This window comes from Macrotis lagotis, chromosome 5 (assembly GCF_037893015.1).
Source record: "Macrotis lagotis isolate mMagLag1 chromosome 5, bilby.v1.9.chrom.fasta, whole genome shotgun sequence".
NCBI lineage: Eukaryota > Metazoa > Chordata > Mammalia > Peramelemorphia > Peramelidae > Macrotis > Macrotis lagotis.
This window is the reverse complement of record NC_133662.1, coordinates 26,357,573-26,383,122: the sequence shown is the minus strand read 5'-3', so window position 1 is coordinate 26,383,122 and position 25,550 is coordinate 26,357,573. Positions and strand designations below refer to the sequence as shown.

General features: G+C 36.0%; 1 protein-coding gene across 10 annotated transcripts in view; it reads left to right on the top strand.

The window, feature by feature from the left end:
* Positions 1-25,550, top strand: part of PLA2G7 (phospholipase A2 group VII) — a 65,167-nt gene that overhangs the window by 5,381 nt on the left and 34,236 nt on the right. For 2 of the 10 annotated variants that reach the window (XM_074237110.1, XM_074237118.1), the window contains one exon: positions 15,456-15,538. The exons of 1 other annotated variant lie outside the window; for it this stretch is intronic. In XM_074237110.1, the coding sequence (XP_074093211.1) occupies positions 15,456-15,538 (83 nt within the window). Of the gene's footprint in view, positions 1-15,453; positions 15,539-17,858; positions 17,939-21,361; positions 21,575-23,449; positions 23,607-23,697; positions 23,837-25,550 lie in introns of those variants that run through there. 7 more of the 10 variants (XM_074237112.1, XM_074237117.1, XM_074237113.1 and 4 more) reach the window with 6 other exon arrangements.

The following is a 25,550-nucleotide window of genomic DNA, read 5'->3' as shown; positions in this document are numbered from 1 at the left end:
TCACATTCTTTATCATAAGTCCATCAGAGAAGTTACTTCCATATTTTTCCAGAGTTGCTGTTGCTGATTGTAATTCCCTCCATCCATTCCTCCCCACTACCATCTATTATATTTTCTCTCTCCTGTCACTCTGTCCCTCTTCATAATTGTGTTGTGGGGTAGTCAAGTGGCACAGTGGACAGAGCACTGGCCCTGTGGCCAAGAGACCCTGAGCCCACCCAGAGACCCAGCAACCACCTGGCCCTGTGGTCCTAGAAAGGCCACCCAATCCCACCACCTTGCAAAAAGTAAAAATAAAATGTGTTATAGCTAACTATCCTCTCCTCTATCACCCACACCCCCCCTCCCATCCCCCCTGTTCCCTTTCTCTCCTTTTTCTTCTAGATGTCTATACCCTATTGAGTGTGCATGCTGTTTTCTCTCTAAGCCATTTCTGATGAGAATAAAGACTCTTATTCCCCTTCACCTTCCCCCTCCATACCATTGCAAAAGGTACATGAAATATCTTTTATATGAAATATCTTAGCCTATTCTACCTCTCCTTTTTCTTAATCCCTGTACATTTCCCTTTCACCCATTGATTCCATTTTTACCATATATCTTCAAATTCAGCTTTTTCCTCTACCTCATCTATAAAAACTCCTTCTATTTGCTCTATTTAATGGGAAGGTCCATATGAGTATTATCTGTATCATCTTCCCATTCAGGAATACATGCAGTTCATCATCATTAAGTCCCTCATAATTTACCCTTCTTGTCCACCCTCTCTGCTTCACCTGAGTCCTGTACTTGAAGGTCAAACTTTCTGTTCAGCTCTGATCATTCCAACAGAAACATTTGAAATTCTCCTGTTTCATTGAAAGTCCATCTTTTCCCTTGGAAGAGGATGCTCAGTTTTGCTGGGTAGTTGATTCTCAGTTGCATTCCAAGCTCTTTTGCCTTCTGGAATATTATATTCCAATCCCTACAAGACCTTAATGTAGTTACTGCTAAGTCCTGGGTAAGACTGCAGCCCCATGATATTTGAATTGTGTCCTTCTGGCTGCTTGTAGTATTTTCTCTTTGACTTGGGAATTCTGGAACTTGGCTATAATATTCCTGGTATTTTTTTGGGGGATCTCTTTCCTGATGAGATGGGTGAATTTTCTCAATTTCTATTTTGCCCTCTGCTTCTAGGATATCAAAGCAATTTTCCTGTAGAAATTCTTTAAAAATGAGGTCAAGTCTCTTTTCCTGATCATGACTTTCAGGTACCTCAATAATTTTTTAAATTACCTTTCCTGGACCTGTTTTCCAGATCAGTTGTATTTTCAACGAGATATTTCATGTTTTCTTCTAATTGTTCATTCTTTTGGGTGTTTAAGTATTGTATCTTGATTTCTTGCAAAGTCATCAGCTTCCTTTACCTCCATTCTATATCTGAAGGATTTGTTTTCCTCAGAGAGCTTTCTTATCTCCTTTTCCTTCTGACCAATTCTTCTTTTTAAAGCATTCTTCTCTTCAGTAACTTTTTGAACTGTTCTATCCACTTGACCTAAGCTGGTTTTTAACATGTTATTTCTTCATCATTTTTTTTGGATCTCCTTGACTAAGCTGCTGACTTCATTTTCATGTTTTCCCTGAATCTCTCTCATTTCTTTTCCCAATTTTTCTTCTATCTCCCTTACTTGATTTTCAAAATTTTTTTTGAGTTCTATCATAGCCTGAGCCCAACTTCTAAGTTTCTTGGAGTCTTCAGATGCAGAAGCTTGGACTTTCTCATCTTTGGATTGAGTATTTTGGTCCTCCATGGGACCAAAGAAATTGTCTAATGTCAGGTTCCTTTTTTTCTGTTTATTCATTTCCCCAGCTTGTGCCTGGTTTTGGGGGTGCTTCCTGAGCTTTTGAGTGTTATTGGATACTGCTGCAAGGATCTCAGTATGTGAGGCTCTGACTGCTCTCCTGTGCACCCCTGCCCCCAGGTTGTGAGGGGGTGTCCCTAGGAGACCCACACTGTGACCAGGGTCTGAATGTGGTCAAAGCCCCAGAGTCCTCTCCCAGGGACAAAGGACAGACCTCAGCAGTCTCCCTCTACTCCCTTATCTTCTGTGGGCTGAGTATTCAGGGTACAGCTGTCAGCTGGCCCCTGCTGGGCAGCACCATAGGCCTGTTCCATTTCCTGGGATCTGGGTTGCACTGAGAGCTGCAGAAGGCCATGCTGGCCTGGGCTTCATGCTCTCTCTGGCAGAGGTCTCCCTGCTGATCTTCCAAGTTGTGCTTGGTGCTTCCTGGGATGCAGTTCAGGAAAGTGCTTCTGCTGCTAGGAGCTGAAGCTCCTGGGTGCCCTGGGGCTGTTTCTGGGAAGCTGAAGCTCCTTTGCTCTGGTGTGCTACTGCTCTCCTCCAACCCTGAAGAAAAGAGCCTTCCTACTATTTTCCAGGTTATCTTGGGCTGGAGTATTGCCTCACTGGATCTTTCTGTGGGTTCCATCTCTCAAAAATTTATTGTCATAATTTTAAGGTTTTTGAAATATTTTAGAGAGAGCACATAGGAGAGAATGTACTCCTGCTGCCATCTTGGCTCTGCCCCTGTACTTTACAATTATTATTATTATTATCTCATTTGATCCTCACCACAACTCTAGGAAGAAGGTGGTATAATTACCCCTATTTTTACAGATGAGGAAACTGAGACTGACATGAAATGGCTTGCTCATACATTATGAAATGTCTCAGACTGTATTTGAACTCAGGTCTTTATGAGTCTATATTCAACATTCTATTACCTTTGCCACCAATTTGCATGATAGCTATTTAGAGAAGTTGTGATAGGTGAAAAGAGGGAAGAATTATGGTTAGAAGATTAAGGAAGGGTATGTTAGTAGATTAGCATTTCAACTTTTCCTTGAGGAATACACAGTGGAATTTAAGGAGGGATGGAAATTTAAGTGTGGGTATATACCAATTTTGATGTAGGAAAGTGTAGGATCACTTAAAAAATGCTGAATCAGCTGCTTTGACTGGTGCATGATAGGAGCAGAGTGACATATCCAGAAAGAAGGCAAGGGTGACATTATGGTAGGCTTTCTCATCCAGACCAAGGTTTACTTCATAATTCATGGAGAGCCAGGGCAGCTAGATGGTACAGCAGAGATAGTGTCAGAACTGGGGTCAGGAAGACATCTCTTCCTGAATTCAAATCTGACCTCAAACACTTTAACTAGCTGTATGACCTTGGTCAAGTCACTTCACTCTGCTTCAGTTTTCTCATTTGTAAAATGAACTGGAGAAGAAAATGGCAAATAATTATTTTTACCAAGAAAACCCTAAATGGGGTCACAAAGAATCAGACACAACTGAACAACAATTCAAAAACAATGGGGAGCCACTGAAAATTTTTAAATAGGGTAATGATATGATCTCAGTTTTCCATCAGGAAGTTCAATCTGGCCTAGAGTTCTTAGGATGCTGTTGCAGTAGTTTAGGGGGAAAGTCCAAGTGATAGGTAGAAAGGACCTTGCACCTCTAAATAGGTAAACTTTATGACTCTTTAGGACTCTGATTAAAGGATATGCTTGAATTGACAAATCATTAACATTCAGGAGTTAGCTCATCTGCTTGAATACTCTGGTGTTCATGGGAGCAAGATGTAAACCAGGAGAGCTCATAGGCAGTTCTTGGTCACTGGCATCATTTCAACATCTGCTTAACATTTATAATTACCACTGTTTTAATTTTTAAATACAGGGATGGTACTTATGAGTCTTTCCTCCCTCCAAACCCCCCATTCAGGGGGATACATACTCTTTATTTCTAATGGGGATGTGTTGTAGGTCACAGTATACACTCTCTTCTCTTATTTGCATTTGCAAACAACTGAGTCAGTCCATAAACATTTATCAAACTCCCAATTTATGCTGAATACTATGCTGACTAGTATACAAGAGAAAACACTAAATGACCTGGGGTCTGTTCTTGGCTTTGTCACAAACTATGTGGCTTTTGGGGAAATGACTTCACCTATTTACTTTTCTAGTTAGACTGCATGAACTGTAGATCCCATCCAGCTGTAACATTCTAGTATTTAAACCCACACAAGAATTAAACTGATGAGTTTACCTTTAGCATCATTCTCTATCCTAACATATTATACAACTGCTTACATTACAGGGTTCTAGAAAGTTCTTGTCAGCATAGAATTTGCTTATTCATACATTGCTATTCTTCCTTTTCATATGTATCTTCCTTGTTTCCTATTCACCTTATGTAGTTCTTAAGGAAAGGGATTTTAAATTACACAGTCATTCATTAAGTACCCAGTATGTTTTAAAGGGGCAGCTATTTGGTGTAGTGGATAGAACAATGAAGTTTCGGATTAGGCAAAGCTCATTTTCATGAGTTCAAATCCAGCCTCAGACATTTTCTAGCTGTGTGGCCCTGGCTAAGTCACTTCACCCTGTTTGTCTCAGTTTCCTTATCTATAAAATTTCCTGAGAAAGGAAATAGTGAACCATTCCAGTATCTTTGCCAAGAAAATTCCATATGGGGTCACAAAGAATTGATTATGACTGAAATGGTTAAACAACAAATTATGTTCTAAATTCTATGAAGGATAGAAAGATTACATAGGAAAAGGTCCTAGAACTCATGAAGTATACTTACAGTATGATTGATTTAAAAAAAAATTCTCATCAGGGTAGGAAATTGGAATGGAATGGGAAAGAATATATCAAATGCTTACTTTGACTTTAGCACAGTGCTAAGCACTTGAGAAAAGACAGAAAATCTAGATAATCCCCTGATCCTTAAAGAGCTCACAATCTAATTTGTGGGGAAAACATATAAAAGAAACTGTGAATATTTGGTACATGATTTAGACATTAAATGAGAAGGGACCTTAGAAGCCATCTAAGCTAACTCATTTTTGCAGAGGAAGAAATTGAGACCTAGAGAGAGGTGAAATGCAAAGATGGAATTTGATTAGGGTTCTGTAACCCCTGGATCAGCATCCTTTCCATTGGAACATAGATTGTAGGTTATTAGATTTAGGACTGGATAAGACTTAAGAGGCTGTCTAGTTTCTTCAACTCCCATATTTTATGGATTTAGAAAAATAATAAACTGGTGCCCATATAAGTAACTTATTGAAAGAAACACAGGTAGTCAGTAGCAAAGGCCAGATTAGAACCCAGACTCCTCCTTAACTGCACATAGTCATATTTTCCCTTGTATCATGGAGATCAGTTAGAATGACCCTGCTCTCTCTGCTCCCTCTCCCACCCTCCATTCCTACTTTTTAAAATTTCATCTTAGTTTAAAAATCTGTATATTTGATAGAGAGCTGCAGATATCAGGGTAATCATCTGTGATGTGATGGTGGCTCCCAAATCAAGTCAGTTGAGTTGGAACCAGTCAGCCATTTGGAAATCCCTACCATAATGGACTCCACCTTCGAGAAAATCCAGTATAGGAAAAGTTCCAGATAAACAAGAAATTAAAATTGGTGGGGGTGGGGGAGGCAGGGGGTGGGTAGGAATAGGAAGGATATGATTGATTTCATACATGAAGATTACCATTTAAAATATTTGCTTCATTATGCCTTGAAATAGCAAGACCTACTGGCACACTGTTTCAACTTGCAAAAGCTGTTTACAACAAGTTTTCTGATACATACCTCTTACCTAAATCAATGTACACCCACACATTAGTTAAGAAGTGTATGGTAATTAAGTTGTTCATTTTGTGTCTTATCTCTAGATCATTGTTACCTTTCTGCATTTGGATTAGTATATCCAGAACTTGCAAGTCAGTAAACTACCGCCATGACATTGGGATATTTAAGCAGCACTATCTAGACCCTCTAAATCAGAAGAGCTTCACTTTTTCTATATAATTATTCTTTTTTGGAAGTCTGGTAAAGTCAATATGAACCCCTGCTTAGAGCAATGTTTTTAAATGCATAAGACAAAATATATAAGATTAAAAAGAAAGCCAATTATATATATATATATATATATATATATATATATATATATATATATATATATATAATAGAGAGAGAGAGAGAGAGAGAGAGAGAGAGAGAGAGAGAGAGAGAGAGAGAGAGAGAGAGAGACATGTATTTTTTAGGGTTTTTTTGCAAGGCAAATGGGGTTAAGTGGCTTGCCCAAGGCCACACAGCTAGGTAATTAGTGTCTGAGTGTCTGAGACCGGATTTGAACCCAGGTACTCCTCCTGACTCCAGGACCTGTGCTTTATCCACTGCACCACCTAGCTTCCCTGGAAGCCAATTACATTAGAACAGTCTGCACACACACACACACACACACACACACACACACACACACACACACACTCACAACAAGCTCACTGAACCATTTGCTTAAGATATCATTTAGTAAATTATTATTATTAAACAGAGTTGTAAATGGCATCTTTAGCTCCCAAATGTGAGTTGCAAGGGCTGTGTGTGTGTGTGTGTGTGTGTGTGTGTGTGTGTGTGTGTCTGTGTGTGTCTGTGTGTGTGTGTGTGTGTGAATCCTCTCTTGTTTCTTGTCTGGTTCTCTACTTTTGTGTTTGATGTTGAAGAATAGGTTTCACAAAAATACCTCACAAATCTGGTGATGTTTTTCTAGTTATGAATGTGCCAGGCTAGGTTTCTCAAACACTCATCCTGTGACATCTCTCCACCCTCCCCTTCCATCCCTTGTCATGGAAATATACTTGCTGGATGCAGCACATGATATGTGATTTTCCCATCTCCCTCGAAACAACAATAGAATTGGAAAAAAAAAACACAGCACCCTACAGTTTTTCTGTGCTGTCACCACCAAATAATTTGAAGATGTGTAAACTCCAACTTCTGAAATGCCTTCAGACCCACTTGACAATGCTAATCCCTCATCACTCCCTCTATCTACCCTGCACCCTTGATGAGGGAGCAATTTGGCAACAGGAAAGCTAACAAGTTCGACTGATCACATGACTTTGAGAATCTTTGCATTGTTTTGTAAACTTAAAAGTCTTTGAATCCTCACTGTTCTAACTTTAGGAACTTATAAAGTTATAGTGTGTTTTGGTAGTTTGGTAGATCTAATTAGATCTTACTCTTGTCCCCTATTTGCTCTGTTACCATAAACTGGGGAGGGAGAGTAAAGTGGGGAATAAAGGATGGAGACAAGGGTGTGCCAGAGTTAGCTCAAACCAGTTTGAGAGCTGATTATTAAATTTTCATTTTGAACATATGCACTCCTGAAACTGGAAAATGCTACAGTCAATCAAGTCTTGATTTATTATGTGGTTGACTTTCTAGACTCAAGAAAAGGATGGAGAAAATATTAATAATGGAAATTAAATGTTAAAGTGTGCTGTGTGTACTTTTTTGTGAGAACTAGTTGTTAAACAATCATCAGCATGCCAATGAATGGAGGCAAGCATAACCCTGGGCACATTAGACTGCTAGCACACAATGGCAAACATGAATATCTGAAAACTAAAGTAAACTTTGTGTGGTATCCAGACAGAAGTCCAGTATCTAAAGTAAGAGGACCTTGTTTGCCTCTTGGTCAAATTATTTTTACAACGGCAAGCTTCCCATTTTTTTGTTTCCTCCTGTGGTTCTTTGCTGTTGAAAAGGTTTTAAACATCTTATACATCATCTTTTTTGGTTCTAAACTTTTTTTCATAGAAATCATCTGAGGGTATGTGGACTGTTTCAAATAATACAGGGAGAAACACTTAACTTACACTCTGGAGATTAGGAGGAAATGTCTCATGGCATATTTTTAAATTTAATTTAAATTATTAACATTTTCTCCATCACTTTAAGTCTAGAAAACCAGTCAAACAATAATAAATCAAAACCCAATTTTCATATTTCTCAGATGAAATTTGATCATCTGATTCTCAGGACTTGCCTTGAGCTGGCTCTGGAAAACCTCTGATTTATAGACCTACAGTTTGAAAGAATCTCAGAAATTGTGGAGATCAATGTCAAAATAATGTAATCTATCCATGACTTAGATTAATTAGCCTTTTGATTCCTCTTTAGAATTTCAACATTGGTAAAAGTTAAACAGAAGGGTTAACATATATATATATATATATATATATATATATATATATATATCTGAGATTTGTAAAAGGAGTTATTATTCTATGGTAATGGGTACTTTATGCATAAATGAAATAAGTAACTGAAATAAGTAACTATGTCTATTACTAATGATATAAATGTGTTTGTGGCAGGACTCCAGGTTCTAAAAATATTAATTTTCTTGGACATACAAATGAGTGAAGAACATTTACTGTGGAATGGAGATATTGTAATCTGTGTTAATAGAATAGTCATACTGAGGAAATAATAGATCATTTCAAAAATCAAAGGTCATTAAAAGAAAAGTATTGACTATGACTGGGACAATGTTAAAAGAAAAAGGAAGCTATACTCTGAGTAACTACAATGGCCAGTCATGTTTCCAGAGATAGATAATGAACATAACCTCCCTCTTCTTAGCAGAGACAAGGAACAAGAGGGACAGAATGTTGTTTTGTTATTCAGCTACTATGTAATACTTTTTCCTAATTATTTTTCTTTGTTGCAAGGAGAATTTCAAATTGGGTATGCAGTGTTATATCAAAAAAGACATCAAATAAGTTTTTTTTCAATTTCCAGAATTTTATGGAAACCTCTTTCTGAGCTCTTGGCTGTGTCAAAATTAGATTGCTTTTGTCTAATAGCAGAGGCCAAAGAGTCTGATACCAAATTAGAGATCTGACATTAAAGAAGAGAAAGCCTTTGCTGCCTAGGTCATGACTCCAGAAAGAAAAATCAGGATTTAGGGAAATCATTCAAGTGTATTTTCTAAAGATTATTGTAACAAATATGCCAAAAAAGACCTTAGTATTTAGTTCTCAAGTTTTGTTTGATTTGTTGAAAAATGTATTTATACTATAGACATAGGTTCAGATATCTAGAGTTCAAAGCAACTGCACAGGCTATCTAGTGTAGCCTCATCATTTTATAATTGAGGAAACTAAGATGCATCAAGGTTAAGTGACTGGTCCAGGTTTCACAGGGAGTAAATATCAGAGACAGTATTTGACCCTCAGCATCTTGGGTAGTTTTTCCACAGGCATATGAAATGTTCAGATTCATAAATTTCATTATAGGCACTCAGACTCTTTAGTATTCCAAAAGTTTGGAAGAAGACAATACCTTTTCTTCTAAGGAAAAGAAAGCCGACATTTAAAAGGCTTCTTGTCTCTGAGGTCTTAGAGTTCAAGTCTAGAAATACCAACTAATAACTTCTTAGAAATTCTAATTGACCATCCAATGAATGGGGATGGAATCTAAGAAAACAAGCATCTCTGAGAATTTATAAGAGACCTTTGTTCAGAGAAGGAAATAGTAGTCTCTCAGTTGTATAAAATGGGAGGTGTTTAGTCAGGAGGCATGGTCTGCTGGGTACACAACAGTATCTTAGGTCTCTCTTGAAAAATGAAAAAAAATATTAAAGACATTGTGCCTTTCCTCAAACAATTTATAATTTGATTGGTGGGGGTGGCATGTTGGAGGAGAAGATACCATAAAACTCAACTTGAAGAGAAACAAATGATTATGTGTGAGGAGGAATCAGACTCATGATTTCATCACCTTGAAATATTCTTCCTAGTAGAAAGTCCTGGTCCATAACTTAATCTCTGAGAATTTCCTGGGGCATCAAATGGGCCTGTATGAATGAGAAACTGTATTTAAACTCTGATCTTCTGAAATTCAAAGGATTACCCTCTTCACTCTCCCTGATCCTATCTCTGCAAAATCCTACATACTCCAGCAAATACCATGGAACTTTTTTTTCTTCTTTTTTGGTCTGGACCATGATTTCCTCGATGAGGGAATGCCCTTTTACCAAAGTATATTAGCAATTCTGCAACTCTTAGACTTAAGTGTTGCATTGAGAAATTAAGAGATGACCAGAGTTATATAGTGAGTTAAACATCTGAGGCTTCACTTGAACCTTGGTGTTCCTGGCTTTGAGACTAGTTCTCTCATCTACTTCAAAACACTGCCTCTCTTTAGGGAGGAGATACAGAGAATATCTGAGAAAGGGGGAAAAGAAGGTTGACCCCATACAGAGGTAAGAGATTGATTAGTGCCAGACACTGTGCTAATCACTTTTTAAATATTAACTCATTTGATCCTCTTTAGCAACCCTGGGAGGCAGGTGCTATTCTAATTCCTATTTTACAGTTAAAGAAACTGAGGGAGTCACAGATTAACTTATTTACCCAGGCTCACGCAAAGGCAATGGGGTTAAGTGACTTTCCCAAGGTCACACAGCTATTAAGGATTAAATGTCTGAAATGGCATGCACCAGACTTGCCCAAATAATGCCTGAAAGCTATGAGCAGAAGATCCTTGAATTTCATGATGAATATAACTTGAGTTCAATAACTTGAGTTCAAATGAACTCAGTTCCTCCTGACTCTGGGGTTGGTGTACTTTCCACTACGCTACCTATGCCAACTAGTAAATTTTGAGTGAGATTTGTACTCAGGATTTCTCAGATTCAGGTTCCACACTCTATCTACTGTGCCACCAAATGCCTCTAAAGGGAACGTGTATGAGTGCAAAGAAGGAATTCAATAAGGACTTGATCACCTTTCCACCTGTGCCTTACTGGGTAGAACCATGCCTATATAGATGCCATGATGCAGAATTATGTCCTAGATCCTCTTCTAAGCAATTTGGGATTATTGAGCAAGGCAGAAGAAAGTTGAAGAAAAGAGTTTAATCCTAGGTTTAATATATTAGCCTGAACTACAATTCCTAGGCAATTGTGATAAAATATTTTTTAAAAATTCTATATTTCCACATTTAGAAGATGCACCTTAATTTTGGAGCCTGAAATTTGAAAAAATATGTATTACATAAAGTTATTGAACTCAAGTTATATTCATCATGAAATTCAAGGATCTTCTGCTCATAGCTTTCAGGCATTATTTGGGCAAGTCTGGTGCATGCTTAGTCCATTGCATTTCATGAACCTGAAACACCAGTTGTGTCCTCCTTTGAAATCAGTTAAAATCTTTTTCATCAGTGATGCTTCTTGCCTTGTACTCCACTTGTACTGAATTCCAATGGTGCTTTGCTCTTCAATCCTTCTCTTCAGTTCCCTCTCTAAACTAGGCCATTTTGCTGACTTGCTTCTCATGGCCTTCTTCCACCCTGGCATTTTCAGGAGGATTTCGTCTTTCCATAGCCAGTCTCGAATTGTTTTCTCAGTTGGAGGAGAACCAAACTGATATTCAGCAGCACAATTTCCATTCACTTCTGCAAACTGGATCACTTCTAACTTGAATTCAGCACTGTATGAAAAGCTTTTCTGAGATACTCCTGGGCAGAATGTGGTAAAATGTAACCTAAAATACCAGTAACGAAAGCAAAACAATAAGCACAATGACAATAAGTCTCAAAAAGCAGGAAATGCAAGTAAAAAAAATCTACAACCATTATATAAGACACTCTCAGTTTTTAGACCTCAAATTTTTCGTTTTTTGTTTTTTGGTTTTTTGGTTTTTTTAGGCTTTTGCAAGGCAAACGGGGTTAAGTGGCTTGCCCAAGGCCACACAGCTAGGTAATTATTAAGTGTCTGAAATCGGATTTGAACCCAGGTAGTCCTGAATCCAGGGCCGGTGCTTTATCCATTACACCACCTAGCTGCCCCCCACTACGCCACCTAGCCGCCCCCCTGACCTCAAATTTTTCGAAAAAGGATGTGTCATATGTGAAGAAATACAGTACTTTGTCATGCTATATTTCTATCCCCTTCCATCCATGTGATCTTATTCTTGCAATCATTCAAAATGTCAGTAAGTATTTTTAGGTACTTAATATGTAGTAAACACCCTATGTGCTAGAGATTAAGAAAAGAAAAGTAAAATTAAACTTCTAATGGACAATGGGGTTTCAATTCCCTGCCTTTTTTGTTTATATGGAATTTTGGCCTAGTCTCCCAGGGAATAATTTCTCAAACTTTTTCTATGTTCTCAAGCAAAGGAATTGCAGCTGATATTTAACTGGCAAAAAAGTATCAGACTAAATCTGATTGGTTGCTTTCTTCTTGGAGTTATTAGGTTTTTGTTGTTATTTATTTTGCTTTCTTTACCACTATGGCTGTCTTCCCTCTAATTTTCTAATAATACCCCATAATAAAAGTCCTTCTTTGTAATAAGAATAATCAAATAAAAATGCCTTATTAAGTGTTTGAAAATGTGTTTCTCATCTTCTATCTCTACTGTATCATCTCTCTGCCAAGAGACAGGAGGCATACTTCACCACCAGTCTTCTGGAGCTATGATCATTCATTGCTTTAAAAAGACAATCACATTATTTTCTTAGTATTCAAGCCAAAAGTTTCTTTAAAAACACACCGTGAATAGAAAGATAAAAATGGCAACTAGTCTATGTCCTCCAGTTCTCTCAATTCTTACAGGTGGAACTGAAGGATAAGTTTATATGATCATTTTAGGAGGATAGGAAAATATTAACATTTAAAAGAATCAGGATGGATGGAGAGCTTGAACCCTGACAAAGAAACCTAGACATTCTTCATTTTACATTTATTCATTTTATTTTTAATTTATGGAACAAAACAAATATTCCCATAACATAGTATAATTTTTAAAGACAATTACTGGGGCGGCTAGGTGGCACAGTGGATAAAGCACCGGCCCTGGAGTCAGGAGTACCTGGGTTCAAATCTGGTCTCAGACACTTAATAATTACCTAGCTGTGTGGCCTTGGGCAATCCACTTAACCCCATTTGCTTTGCAAAAACCTAAATAAATAAATAAATAAATAAATAAACAAATAAACAAATAAACAAACAAATAAATAGATGAAGACAATTACACATGAAACTTAGGAATATGTATATAAAATTAACCTGTACATACTTATAGAGATTCTAAGTGGTGAAAATGAAGACAGAATACATTCATTATAGGCATGGAAGATAATCTGTGCAAAAACAATAGAGGTGAGAGATAACAAGGTATGAATAAGTAGGGTAGTTTGACTGGAATAGAAAGAATATGAAAAGGAATATTGTTATCATAAATCTGGAAAGGTAGACTGAGGTCAAATTGTACAGAGTTTTAAATGCTAAGCTCAGAAGTTTGTATTTTATACTAGACTTGACCAGTAGCCACTGAAGAATGTTCTGGAATATGGAATCTCATGACATGGTCAGGAAACTGAGAGCAGAACTAAATGGAACTGAAACCAAAAAAATCAAACCAAGAACAAAGCAAAGAACTGAGACCAAAAACCAAAGCAATACATTGGTAGTCAGGTGGTGGCCTCTCCACTGAAATGAAGTTAAATATTGACTTTTTTGTTTTGTTTTAGCAGAATCATAAACAAAAACAGTGTAGGCATTAAGGGGAAATGATTGTGAGAGCAAAAACAAAAGACAATTTTAAAAACTTTTTTAAAAAAAGAGTATTTTGTTTTTTATTAGAGAGAGAAAAAGATAGCTATGAAAAATCAGATTTTCTTTGAGGGAAAAACTTCATTTTTTTAAAGGGTCTATATATCCTGCAAGACCAAATTTAAATGCTACTTCTTTGGTTTGCTACCTTTTCTTCCCTTATTCACAAATTCTCTTTCCTTCCTTGAGTCTTACAGATCTCTTATCTTATGCTCTCATATTCGATTTTATCTTTTAGTTGTTGTATACTGATTTTGTAGCATCTATATTTTTGCATATCCTTTACTAAATGTTAAATGCTATTAGAGTGGATATTTTGTTCTTAATTTAATTCTTTTTATAACTTTTTTCATTTTACAAAATTGAAAAAATTGTCATGTAAACAGCAAAACATGAAAGAATTCATAATATAAAACATTACATTTTAATTCCAAGAAAAGCTTATCTAATAAATATAATTCGTGTTCAAAATTGCCCATCTTTTCTTTGCTTCCTTGTAGGTTTTCTTCTGTTCTATGCTGTATACTTTTTATTTTTTTCCTCCCACCTTCCCCCAGGATGGCTATAATTAATCATGGTAATTATATATATATATATATATATATATATATATATATATATATATACATATATATATATACATAGAGAGAGAGAGAGAGACATTTTCACATATGTATGTATACTCCTGCATACATATACCTAGATATGTAATATACATATTCATAGATATATATTTGGTTTGTGTATAACTCTCATTTTTATAACATTTCCTGAAAGAAACAACCACTCCTCATTCCTCTGCTCTAATTCTATTCAGTGCCTTGCACTCCTATTTCTTAATCACCTTTCTTTTTTTTTTTTTGTAAGGCAAACGGGGTTAAGTGTGGCTTGCCCAAGGCCACACAGCTAGGTAATTATTAAGTGTCTGAGACCGGATTTGAACCCAGGTACTCCTGACTCCAAGGCTGGTGCTTTATCCACTATGCCACCTAGCCACCCCCTTAATCACCTTTCAAAGAATCTCTTCCTTATATATCTTTTGATCTATACCCCCATTAATCTACATATCCTTCTATATATTCTCTTATCTTATCCCCTTAAACCTCGAACTTTTTGCCCTCCCTATCATTTTCTTATTTATTTCTGAATTTAGAAGATTTTTATAGTGTATATACATTTGTGTGAATTTATATATATATATGTATGTATATGTATTGTTTCATCTTTAACCCATTCCCTATGAGAGTTGGTTTCCAGAACTACCAGCTCTCCTTCCCTATCAAATTCTTTTTGTATCAGTTCTTTTCCTCCATCTCATCTGTCTAAGCAAATAACTTTTATTTTATCTTTTATTAGATTGTTTTACTTTCAAGAATTCCATCCTGCTCACTTCTATCCCCATCTTTCCTTCTAACTACACAATTATTAATAACAGTCTTGAACATATGGTTTACATTTCACATATAGATAGTGAACAATTTGTCCTTATTGAGTTCCTCGTAATTAGTCTTTGATAATTACTTTTTAATTTAATTTATTTTTTTGCTTCTAACATGTCAAATTTTCTATCGGGTTCAGGTCTTTTTGCAACAAAATCCTGACAATCTAGTTATTCATTGAATGTCCTTTTTTTTTTTATTCAGGCTAATGCTTAACTTTGCCGAGTATGATATTTTCAACTGCAATCCCAGTTCTTTTTTTCTTCAATATGTTGTGTTCCAAGACCTGGAGTCTTTTTTTTTTTTAGGTTTTTGCAAAGTCAAATGGAGTTAAGTGACTTGCCCAAGGCCACACAGTTAAGTATTAAGTGTCTGAGGTCGGATTTGAACTCAGGTACTCCTGACTCCTGGGCCAGTGCTCTATCCACTGTGCCACCTGGCTGCCCCAACCTGAAGTCTTTTAATGTAACCAGTCTTAGCTCTTGTGTAATTCTAATTGTGGTTCCACATATATGACTTTTTTTCTTTTTTACTCTTAATAGTTTCTCCTTAATCTGGGAGTTTTGGAATTTAACTATGATATTCCTGTCAGTTTTCCTCCTTGGATCCCTTTCATTGGTGATTGGTAAGTTTTTTCTATTTTTACTTTCCTCTCTTATACTAATCTTTCAAGTCAATTTTCTTTAATTATTTCTTGTATTATTGTATCAAGATTCTTTTTTGATCATAGCTTTCAGGTAGTTCAAGTATTCTTATGTTTTCTCTTTATCTGTTTCTTCAAATCTCTTGTTTTTCATTTGGGTTCTTCACTTTCTTTTTTTATTTTTTCATTCCTTATATTTTGCTTTATTATTTCTTGGTCTCTTATAACTTCATCCCCTTGTCCAATTATAATTTTCAAAGAGACGTTTTCTTCTGTAAGATTCTGGATCTTCTTTTCCAGTTGGTTTACTTTTCATAATTTTCTTGTTTTTCTTGGATTGCTCTTTTTTATTTTCCTTTAATTTCTCTTATTTGATTTTTTAAAGTCTTTTTAAATTTTTTTGAATTCCTTTATGAATTCTTTTTTTTTTTTTTTTTTTTTTAGCAGGCAGACATTTGATGTTGTTCTTTGGGAGTAGGAGAGGCTTTTTTTTCCAGCATCTTCCTCTGAAGACAATCCAGGTCTTCTCTATTCCCATAGTAACTACGTTTGAGCTCTCTCTCCTTTCCCTGCTCATTAAAAAAAATTTAGCAGCTTAATGCTATAGTTAACTCTAGTTCTGCAGGGCGGGCCATGGTGCCTCTGGCCTTGGAAGCTTTGTGCTGGGCATACATACTTCTTTCCTCCATGCCACAGCTAGGGCCCCTCTGTACGTTGTGCTGGAAATGAACTTACTCTCTGAGAACCCTCTAGTGGCTATAACCATCAGTTCTCTCCTCTGACCTGGAACCAGGGAGCAAGAACTCAAAACACTAGTGCCCTTGTGCGTTTTTTTTCTTCCTGCCCAGGACTGTTTCACTTGCATAACTGGGCCTGCTCCCTTATCAGCAGAAGTTCTCTTCCACTGCTCAGATGCCCCAACTCCCCACACTTCTGGGAGGTAAAAATTCATATGGTAGAGGTGGAGGCTACCTCCCAACCCAGCTGCCCCTAGGACTCACTTTTTGCTGTTTCAGGTAGCTAGACTAGAGGTATTTGCACTTCATTTAGGCAGTGGAACCTTTGTCCCAGACATCTCTTTGAACCTTTCCCTGGTTGTTCCAGAAGGAACATTGTATCTTCTCTGGTTGTCCCAAAAGCAATATTCTTCTGCTGCAACTTTTGTTTCTTTTTGTCAGTCTACTTTACTCTGAGGGTGTTTTGTTGATTTGTTAGTGAGAAATCTGAAGATCTTGGAATTTTCTATTCCTCCATCTTTCCAGAATTCTCTCCTGCCTTAACTGCTTTGCTGATGTCAGGCATGTTTTGGAATGAATGTATGATAATTTAACTTCCATTCTATAAATAACTAAAATCAAAGAGTCAATGAATTCAATACAACAAATAATTTTTAATAACTTGTTATATGTATGGCTCAAAATTCTATGCAGGGTGCTAAAAGATATGAAATTAAGTTGAATATTGTCTCTGCTCTCTTCTACTAGAGAGAAACAACACATGTAACTATCTAAATGGAACCAGAAAACCTAAGGGTTATTCGGAGATCTCAATCTAATCTAAAGTTAATTCCTCAACAATTTATCACTGAACCCATTCTTAAAGCTTATAAAAAAAAAGCTTAGTTTAGTAGTGGACAGTGAATTATAGGAGGGCAGGGATCCTAATGTTCTTCTGTTTATAGATCATAGATTTAGAACTGGAAAGGACCTCAAAGGTCAACTATTCCAATCCTCTCATTTTTATAGAAAAAGAAATAGAGACCAGTACTGTTAAGTAACTTGCCCAAGATTCCACAGAATCAGGATTAGAATTTAAGTTTCCTGGCTCCAAATTTACTGTATTGAACTGCCTCCAGTCCCTTTTTTTTAACAGGTGAGAAAAAGTTCAGAGGGGTTAGGTAATTTGAACAAGGCATACATACATTTGTGACTTGAAGTTTGATTTGAGAAATGTTTCTCACAACTCTTTGAGTCTCTCTTGCCCTTAGCCCATCGCTCCATTTTTATTTTTGTCACTCCAATATGTGTAAGTTTCTTGAAGGCAAAGACAGTTATACTTTTTAAATCAATGTTTCAGTGTTTGCATAGAGTAGGTGTTTTACAAATGTTGTTGAAGAAATTTTTACCTTTCTTCAAATTCATAACAGTAGAAATGATGCTTTCATCTTAAGGTGGGTGGTGCCTCTTTTCAGAATGCAAGTAGAATCATCTACTATCTCCATGATTTTCTTTAAGTCTCAGCTAAAACTCAACTTTCTTTTTTTTTGAATGTTATTTTACTTTGCTTTTTCAATTACCCACAGAGTTTTCAGTATTCATCTTTTTGTAAGCTTTTGAGCTCCACATTTTTTTCACCATCTCTGCCTTCTCCCTGCCCATGACAGTAAGTAATCTAATAGAGTTTATATGTGTACAATCATGTTTTACATAGTTCCATATTAGTCATATTGTGATAGAAGAATCAACACTAAAGGGAAAAAAAGAGAACAATTAAACTTTTAAAAAGTAAATTAGTATGTTTTAGTCTACATTCAGACTCAAAAATTTATTTATTTTTTCCTCTGGATATGGATAAAATTGTCTTTGTTCACTGAACTGCTGAGAGGAGCTAAGTTCTTCATAGTTGATTATCATACAGTGTTGTTCTTAATGTGTACAATGTTCTTCTGTTCTGCTCAATTTACTCAGCATCAATTCATGTAAAGTTTTCCAGGTTTTTCTGAAATCTGTCTGCTCAGGGTTTTTTGTAGAGCAATAATATTCTATTATATTCACATACCATAATTTGTTCAGTCATTCCCTAATTAATGAATATCCCCCTCAGTTTCCAATTCTTTCCACTCAAAAAAGAGCTGCTGTAAATATTTTTATACATGTAGGTTTTTCCACCTTTTTTATGATCTTTGGGATACAGCCCCAGTAGTGGTATTGCTGAATCAAAGGGAATGCAGTTTTATTACTCTTCGGACATAGTTACAAATTACTCTCCAGAAAGACAGGATCAATTCACAACATCAATAGTACATTAATGATTAATGTCCAAGTAAAGCCTCACTTTCTATAGGAAGCCTTCCCAGCCTCTCTTTAATTCCATGTTTTCCCTGTTTTAATTATTTCTTAACTTTTTGGGGCTAATGTTGGGGGTGCAGTAAAGTGGATAAAAGCACTAGGCCTAGAGTCACCAAGATCTGAGTTCAAATCTGGCCTCAGATACTTTCCCTGTGTAACCCTGGACTACTCACTCACCTAATCCCTTTTTGGTTCAGTTTCTCATCTATAAAACTGGAGAAGGAAATGTCAAAACACTCCAGTATTTTTACTAAGGAGATTCTAAGGGGCAAAGTTCATGAAATCATATAGAGTTGGACACAATTGAACAACAATACATTATCCTATATGCAACTTGCTTTGTATATGTGTCTTTGCATGTGGTCTCCCCTATTAGATTTTGAGCTCCTTGAGGGAAGGGACTATCTTTTGCCTCTTGGTATCCAAATGCCTGAAATGATTGATTGAGATAAGGGATTTTGAAATTCACAGACTCACAGAATTTGAGAATAAGGAAGGGACCTCAGCAGCCTTTTAGTCTAAATCTCACTATCATATCTAGGGCAAATTGTCATCTAGCCTACTTGAAAATTTCTAAGGGAAGTAGAACTCACCACCTTTTTAGGCAGCCTATTCCACTTTTAGATATATCTTATGATTAAGAAGCTTCTCCCCAATTAGGAAGCAATTCCGCAACAACTTCCATACATTGCTCCTGATTACAAACATAACTCACCATCAAAGCCATTTTGAGCAATCAAGTTTATTCAACCCCCTATCATGGGTCATACTTGAAGCTACAAATAGGAAAAAAAATAATTTCACTTTTTTTAGAGTTAAGGCATTGCCACTCTAGAATGCCCATGTTATAGGAGAACAGAAATTTATATGGAAGAAAAGGGAGATCTTTTTAATATAGTTATCATTAATGGCCTAGCTGAATTTATCAGAGTATGCATTTGTCTCTTTAGAAAGTAGGATGGGACTCATGAGGGGAGTATGACCAAGAAATGTATAAAAGGCAAGTCTGAGTAATGAACTGAAATGAATAAAGGCAAGTGTCAAGTATCTGCTGGGATAATCTATTTGGAGGAGAGGAGGCTTAAGGTAAATTCCATCTACTTCATGAGCTCCAAGTTAACTTAAATATCAGAAAAATCATGGATCTGAATCATAGGTATTAGGTGAATTCTTCAGCCCTAATGATCCACATGAAACCACTGTCAGCAGTGATACCTTGTAGATTGCTTGAAGATTCCTTTAGATATCTGGTCAAAGCTATCCCTTTTTTCACTGTAATTCATGATGGGTAAAACCTCTTATCAAAATACATCCAATTCAGGAAGTCCTTCTTTCATGCTACTGCTGATAGAACAGGTCTAGTCAGTGTTCTCTATGGCATCCAGAAATATTATACTTTTGCTTCACATAGCTGTTATCTGTATGTTTGGTGCCTGTAAACATTTGCCTGCTAAAGCAAATGGAGTTGGTTACGGGGAGATTGCCGTGAGTACTAGGAGGACCAACATTTTTCTACCTAACCACTACATAGATTATGGACAATAGATGCATTGCAGGGGAAGATGAATAGTTTGGTAGAGAGTACTAATGGACCATTCTCAAGGCTAAAGTAAAAGCCTTTAATGTGAAGGAAAAGATTGAACTAATTGCTGATCTGGGTTCCAATTCTGGTTTTCCTAGTGTAAGTCAGTTGATAGCAATATTCATCTTACTCACCTTTCCTACTTTGTTGGAGGTGGGGTGGGGTGGGGTGGAGAAAGTAGCAGGGATCACAAGACAACTTTCCCAATTGGTCTTACAGCATTGTTGCAATAATGAGGTTTGATATACCATATCTGAAAAAGCATAAAGAGTATCTTTGTCGATAGCATTGTCCCCAAATAGCAAGCAATTCCCCTCAACAATGAGTCAGGAAGACATGGATTCAAATCCTTTCTCAGAAACTTAGTATTTTTTATGACCATGGACAAATCACTTAACCTCTGTTGGCCCCAATTTCCTTATCTGTAAAAAAGAAATGAAATTAATAATACCTATAGAATTTTTGTGAGATTAAATTATATATATATATATATATATATATATATATAAATTTAAAGCAGCATATATTTATTATTCATTTATTTAGGTTTTTTTGGCATGGCAATGAGGTTAAGTGGCTTGCCCAAGGCCACACAGCTAGGTAATTATTAAGTGTCTGAGGCCAGATTTGAACTCATGTACTCTTGACTAAAGGGCCAGTGCTCTATCCACTATGCCACTTAGCTGCCCCGCATCATATATTTATGTATGTGTATTTGTATGAATATAATGTGTATATTGAAATGCTTGAGATATTGTAGTTAATTGAGCTAAGTAAATTTTAATAGCTCTTATTACTTCATATATGTTTGATGAAAAATATATCCAAAATACATTAATTCAATTTCTGGTCCTGGTAATAGTATATACACACACATGTGTATGTGTATGTATATGTATGTGATGTATGAATTAGTATACTATTAGTATACTAACTAGGGTAATATATATATGTATATACTACTAAAGTTCATGTTCATGTGTGTTTACATATTCATCCAGTGTATACATTGGATCCTCATATATCACTTTGTGTATATATTATATGAGTAATAATTAGCAATCATTAGCAATATATTATCAATTATTAAAATTGTTAATATTAAAGTTTCTTCTATAAACTATTACCCTTCTAATTATTCCCCTTTGTTTCCAGCAATGCCATGAATTAAGGGAGAATAGTCAATGATGTCAGTAACTTTGGTCATGCCCTCTAAGTCAGAAAAACAGCAATGTTGTGGAGACTGAACCTTTTCTCAACACTGCCTTATCATTCTTGCAAATGACCAAAATCCTGTGGTCAGAGGCCCATTATTTAGACTCTTCATGCTAGAAACTAAAAGACCATATGAGAACCATGTGACCACAAGTAAGTTGCTTAACTTTTCAAGAGTTGCTCCCAACTAACTCTCTGGTTTTGTAAGAGTTGCTGATAGTCACTGGAGAGGAAATTTCAACACCAGGGAGTTCTTCAAACCAGCAAAAGGCTATACATAGCATAGCTATAATATCATATAGCAGTGAATTAAAGATTATCAAGGCACTATGAAAAATGTAATGTTTTCCCTTTGAATTGTTTTTCTCAAAATTAAGTTTGGTTTTGTTACATGTTTTTAAATGGTCTTTTCTTTTTAGTGTTTTCCTCTGTCTTTCTCTTCTTTCTGTACCACAATGGCAGAAGTAAGACTTCCTAACAATCTGTGACCTCTGTAAGTAGTCAAGAGAGGTCATCAAGAAGAATGACTATAATTCTGATTAGCTTTAGTCAATCAATTCACTGTGAAAGACTCTTAGCCATTCAGATTCCCATAATTCCAGCAAGTGAGTTCCTTTTTTTTTTCTTTTAAAGAAAAGTGCTCTGGTGTGTTAATTCTATTGGACCAGGATCAGATTCTGTGAATAGCTTTTGAGTTACTTAGCTTGGACAAATGCAGCTCTTAGAGAACAAGGCATGGTATTGTTGGTATGAAAAATTTCCAGAAACTTGATTTCTCTTTAATTTTATGCTCTGTGTATTCTTTGATTCCCATAATATTTCCCCTTTATCCTTTTAAAACAACTTATTTTTAAGGACAAAGTTTCAACTATAAGGAAGAACTATTCCCTTTTCCAGCTGCAATTTCTTTTTATGTGAAATGCTTAGAAAATGGGAAATGTAGCCATCTGAGTTAATTGGGTATTAACAAAAACAAAAACATACCTTTTGCTGAAAAATTTTTCTAGAATACATGAATTCACTTTCCTATACTACTAAATTTATCAAAGAGAATATGATTGAGTATTTAAAGACTGAAGCTCTTTATTTGGAGCTTCAATTCTCAATATACAGGACTGTAAGTAGAGATGTAGGAAATTGGTTTGAATTGCTAAGATGGTCAGGATGTAACCTTTAACACTTTAAATATATCCCTGGTTAAGTTTGTGTGTATCTGTGTGTGTGTGTGTGTGTGTGTGTGTGTGTGTTTATCTCTTTTTCCTAAAAGTGAGCATTTGCAGAATCTATGCTTTTGATTTGTGATGTTGGAGAAGACTTTTGATATCTTGGAGCTCAAATCATTAAACAATAAAAAACATTCAGGCTACTCAGTAAAAACACAAATATTGAAACTGAAGCTTAACTAATGAAAAGATGGAATTCTTTGGAAAAGACCCTGATGTTGGAAAAGATTGAAGGCAACAGGAAAGGGTAATAACAGGATGAGATGGATAGATAATATAATGGAAAAATGAATATGAACTTAGACTTCAAGTGATAGGATAGAAGGATCTGACATGCTATGGTCCATGAGAGTCATAAGAATTGGACACCATTGAACAGCAGAACAATGAATAGCCAAAAAGTGACAGAGGTAAAGAATATAGAAAATCTCTTTGGGTCTATCACATATTGATTTTTTTTAGGGTTTTTTTTTGCAAGACAATGGGATTAAAGTGGCTTGCCCAAGGCCACACAGCTAGGTAATTATTAAGTGTCTGAGGTCAGATTTGAACTCAGGTACTCCTGACTCCAGGGCCGGTGCTCTATCCACTGTGTCACCCCTAGCTGCCCCATATTGATTTTTTTAAAAGTTCATTTGATAATGCAACTTTACACTGCTGGGGAAAATAAAGATATCCTCCTACTCCCCCTTTCATCTCAAAAAGATGCTTCCCATGTGTACATTAAAAATAATGAATCTATGACAAATATATCCATGGATATAATTTTGCTCATTAATCTGCCAAGTTTTGTTATCAATTGCAGTATAAAACAAGAAGGCACACTCACCTGTCATATTCATCTGTATCTTGGAAGATGTCAGACACAGAATCCAAAAAGAAGGACTTACTTACCATGATACAATGGATTGAGTGTTGGATTTAGCCTCAAGAAGAACTGAAGTCTTTATTGCCCTTAATGAGTAAAACAAAGCCATTAGTATCTCTTTTTATCTTTTAAGAGTTATTTTGTATATATGCTTTTTTTAATTTTCATTATTATTTTTGACAAAGGTTAAACTAAAAGACTGCTGAGAATCCAAGATGACACCATACAAACTGCTTGTGATTTTCAGTCTCTGCAGTTGTTTGGTGCAGGTCCATTCCCTTGCCTGGCCAAACTTAGATCCAGTTAAGCTTATAAAATCAACAGGTAAGAAGCATATTCATTGAGCAGCTTTAGAGGCTGTTAAGGACTCAAGTATGAGTCAGTTTGAAATGCATCACTTAACTATATTCATAACATTGGACAGTTCACTTCACCTCTGAAGCTTGAAGTTTCCTCTGCTTTGGAGGAAGAATTAAGAAACACACACCTCCCTTCTTTCTTTGCAGAAGTTGGGGACCAGGGGTGTAGAGTGTTACATACTGACTCAATTGATCACAATCTCTAAATCTATGGAACTTGATATATCATTGTCATTTGATTCTCAGGTGTACCTTACTGATCTGTGGTCCTTGTCAGCTGATCAGCTTCTATCCCCTTCTCATTTCCAGTTTTTCCATTTATCTGAAGTTGAAATTTTTTATATGCATTTTATGCCCCTGTAATATCATTTCTATAAGAGAAGAACCTTCTCATTTTTTTCCCTTTCTATTACTGTCCTCCATTCAGAAGACAATTCTTGGCACATGAGATGTGTTTAATAAGTGACCTTTTCATTCATTGAAGAGAATCCAACTCTCTCAGTTTTTCAGATGGCCCACAAAAGTTAAATGACATAAAGATCAAGAGATGAAGTCCAGGGCCTCTAACTCTGGAACCTTTTTACTTCCAAATGGTTTTGCTGAGCTACTGTATTATTTTTTTGTTGTTTTTGTTTTTTGCAAGGCAGTGGGGTTCACACAGCTGGGTATTTATTAAGTGTTTGGGGTTGGATTTGAACTCAGGTCCTCCTCACTCCAGGGCCGATGCTCTATCCACTGTGCCACCTAGCTACCCCACTGAGCTACTTTAAAGAAATTTTCCTCAATCTTCTTTACTTCTCATGTCATTAAAAATAGAATTTTTATAAAATGGAGGCATTGAAACATCAGTTTTGAGTCATGGATGCTCTTGGTGGCCTGCTGAAACCTATGAACCCCTTCTCAGTATGTATTTAAATGCATAAAATAAACCATGAGGTATAAATAAAAATAAATAAAATTCAGAGTATTAACCTTTCATCAAGACATCTTGGACACTCTATAAATACTAGCTTTATAGTTGCTTAAAACTACACTATGATTTTTCGGATATGCTGTACATAGGATTATAAAGTTAACATTGATATAATGATGTACTTTTCCTTTTCAAAGTTTATGTAGCCCTGAATCATTCCTTTAGGGGAATCTTTGGACCTCAGATTAAGAATCTCTGAACTAGAGATGGTCTCTAATCCCTTCATTTCTTAACCCTCTAATCTGTAAATTCCTGGAATAAAAGTGTCTCCCTCCAAAGATGCTGGGACATCAATCCTAAAAAAACAAAAACAACCCATTATCCACTTAGGTGGTCTAAATTTTGCCCTGAATCTCTGTACTGTCTCTAAGGAGACAGTCTGGTGTTAGGAAAGGACCAAAGGGAAGTCTGGATAAATAGAAGTTGAATTGGAATTTTTGCAAGCTCTCCTTTTGCAAGTTCTTCTCTCTATATCTCTCCTATCTTCTAGTCTTCTATTCCATTGTTTCCAAAACTTTTTTTTTTGGTTATAAGGAGGAACAGTTAGGGATTTTGTTGTTTTTCCAGATAAAAGGAGGAAAATCTTTGTATTTATACCCTCAGCACTCAAGATGGGGTCAGCCACATTTAAGGAACTTAATGATACCTGTTGATTGGTCTTATTGAATGTATACAGGGTTTTAAAAGACTGTCTTTACTTGGGAGA